Genomic DNA, 1,997 nt, shown 5'->3' with positions numbered 1-1,997 from the left:
TTAATGATGACAAGGCAAAAACCTCCCATATAGAAATCACAAATCTTGATAATGGAAATTGCTTATCGACAAAGTAAACATTACAGACGATCTCAAATCTCAAGTGCGATAGAAACACAATGGCTGTCCTCAGCTTCTATTGGAGGGCACTCTTTCTTATCTACGTACCGTGACGTCATTTTGATATAGGTTCTCTATTCATAGCCTCAGTATGGAACACTTCCATATGTGAGGTGAAGTAAGGCTGGTTTTAATCCTATCTAAATGGAGTCAATACTGTCGGGTGCTCTCCACGGTGTTCGAAGTACGCGTTTGCGACATTGTGCTGCATCTTCATCCAGGGTACGAAGAACTCTCTAAGATCCGTGACGAGTTGTTCCGGGACGGTCGGCATCGAGCGGTTTAAGAAAATGGGCTCTCCACAGGACCGGACTTCGGCTGTGTTGAAACACAGTTTGCCGCTGGAAAGATCGAAATCAAAGAAACTGCGATGAAAGAAGGGCTTCAGGCCGAGAAACAATTCTACTAATGTCATGGTTTCAGCCGGGTTCCTGGCGAATGCCTCTGCGTCTAAAACGAGGAGGCGAAAACTATGAAAACGAAGAAAAGCGATACGTTTAAGCTTTGCTCCGTACTTACTTCGTTCAATCAAAAATTGTGTAGGGTTGATGTTTCCCTGCTCATCGCAAACAGTTTCTTGAAATGAATCTTTAAGATCTTGTTGTAACTTCCAAAGTTCGTCAGTGTCTGGGTGTTGATTATCAGCACGCCGTTTTCTTCTGCGATGTTTTTTGCGTCTTTTCGCCTCCGACTTCGCCCTGGGCTTTCTTTGCTTGTGATCGACAGGCATGGCTTGTTCTGGTAAGCTTCGTTTTTTTTCTGCCTTCGTAGAACATATGTCTCAGGACGGTTTTATCAGCTTGACGAAAATAATGTGACTGATTGACCGTTATGATCACTCCTTCATTGTAGTATGCTTCAGCAAAATTTGATGATAGCACCAAATACTCGGTCATAGCTCTGGCTACAGGGTCCCTGATGAGAACGATCACTTTAGTATCATTCTCAGGTAAGTTCTTCTGTAGAATAGAGCGAAAGTTAGTGCCATAGATGTACTCTTGTGAGGTATCGATAGTCATTTGGTGTGGCAGCGAATACGGCATCATCATTCGATACTCTTTCTTGTCCTCCTCGCTATTCACTTTGAGCAACACAGGATCACTGTCTTCCCGAACGACGATGTCTGGGTGGAAAGAAAGAACGCGTTTCATGGTCGCCGTGCCGCAAAGTGCGCCCCCTGCGATCAAGACTGACGGGAGCCTCTGCCGACAGTCCCGTTCAGCCTGAAGCTGGGGCGAATGTTGATGCTGAATCATGTCGGCCGTCTGCAGGTAGCATCCCTTGTCGATCGCGTCGACGACGGCGGGGTTCTTTTGATCTGAGGAGAACACTTTGGACACTACCTGTTCACTTGAGGCCGACCAAGACATCAAGGGGATCGTGTTGTTGGTGAAGAGGATCACTCCACAGAGCAGCGTGAGCCCCAAGATCAAGAGGAGCACCACGCGTTGATTCTTCCCCAATTTTACCACCTGATACATCTTTTCTCGTCTTCAGTGGCCTCAATGTTGCGAGTAGCGGCTAGCTCCTAATGTCACTGCTGCATCGATAGAGGGAGCATGCACAAAACGCTTTTTTTTTTTCTGAAGAAACAAAAAATAAGAAGAGAACACTCAGTAAAAACGAAAGGAGTGAAAAAAATCGAGTTATTGTTGTTGTTGTTTTCGATTCAAGTTATTGATTTATTCACAATTGACTGCATTGAACATAATTGTTATAAATAAAATAGAGTTATTATTTTTTTTTAAACAATAAGATGTAATACCAGTACATTCAAAATATGTACCTAATAATTATTTAGAATTGGAGTTATTCAGGATAAAGGAACAAACAGTGATCTGACTGCATTATGATCGAAATATTGTGGGATAAGAATG

The 1,997-nt window shown here is 43.4% G+C and overlaps 1 protein-coding gene across 1 annotated transcript; it reads right to left on the bottom strand.

Moving 5' to 3' along the window:
- Positions 1–256: 256 nt before the first annotated feature.
- Positions 257–1,601, bottom strand: LOC139709224 (heparan sulfate glucosamine 3-O-sulfotransferase 6-like). Its single transcript, XM_071621178.1, has 2 exons — positions 1,009–1,601; positions 257–590 (listed from the first exon to the last, which is right to left on the bottom strand). The coding sequence occupies exons 1-2, from the start codon at positions 1,599–1,601 to the stop codon at positions 257–259; spliced, it is 927 nt and encodes a 308-aa protein (XP_071477279.1).
- Between the last annotated feature and the right edge of the window lie 396 nt (positions 1,602–1,997).

This window comes from Diadema antillarum, unplaced genomic scaffold (assembly GCF_040938485.1).
Source record: "Diadema antillarum isolate AM-2024a unplaced genomic scaffold, OU_Dant_1.0 seq00001416_RagTag, whole genome shotgun sequence".
NCBI classification, from domain to species: domain Eukaryota; kingdom Metazoa; phylum Echinodermata; class Echinoidea; order Diadematoida; family Diadematidae; genus Diadema; species Diadema antillarum.
Note: the sequence above shows the minus strand (reverse complement) of the source record. Positions and strands in the feature narration are given on the sequence as shown.

What these genes read in the sequence shown, in the direction of transcription:
- LOC139709224 (XM_071621178.1), bottom strand. Translation starts at nt 1,601, where the DNA reads ATGTATCAGGTGGTAAAATTGGGGAAGAATCAACGCGTGGTGCTCCTC. An exon ending in GTAGCCAGAGCTATGACCGA is followed by an intron (nt 591 to 1,008) that starts GTATTTGGTGCT and finishes TCGTTTTCATAG; the next exon opens with TTTTCGCCTCCTCGTTTTAG.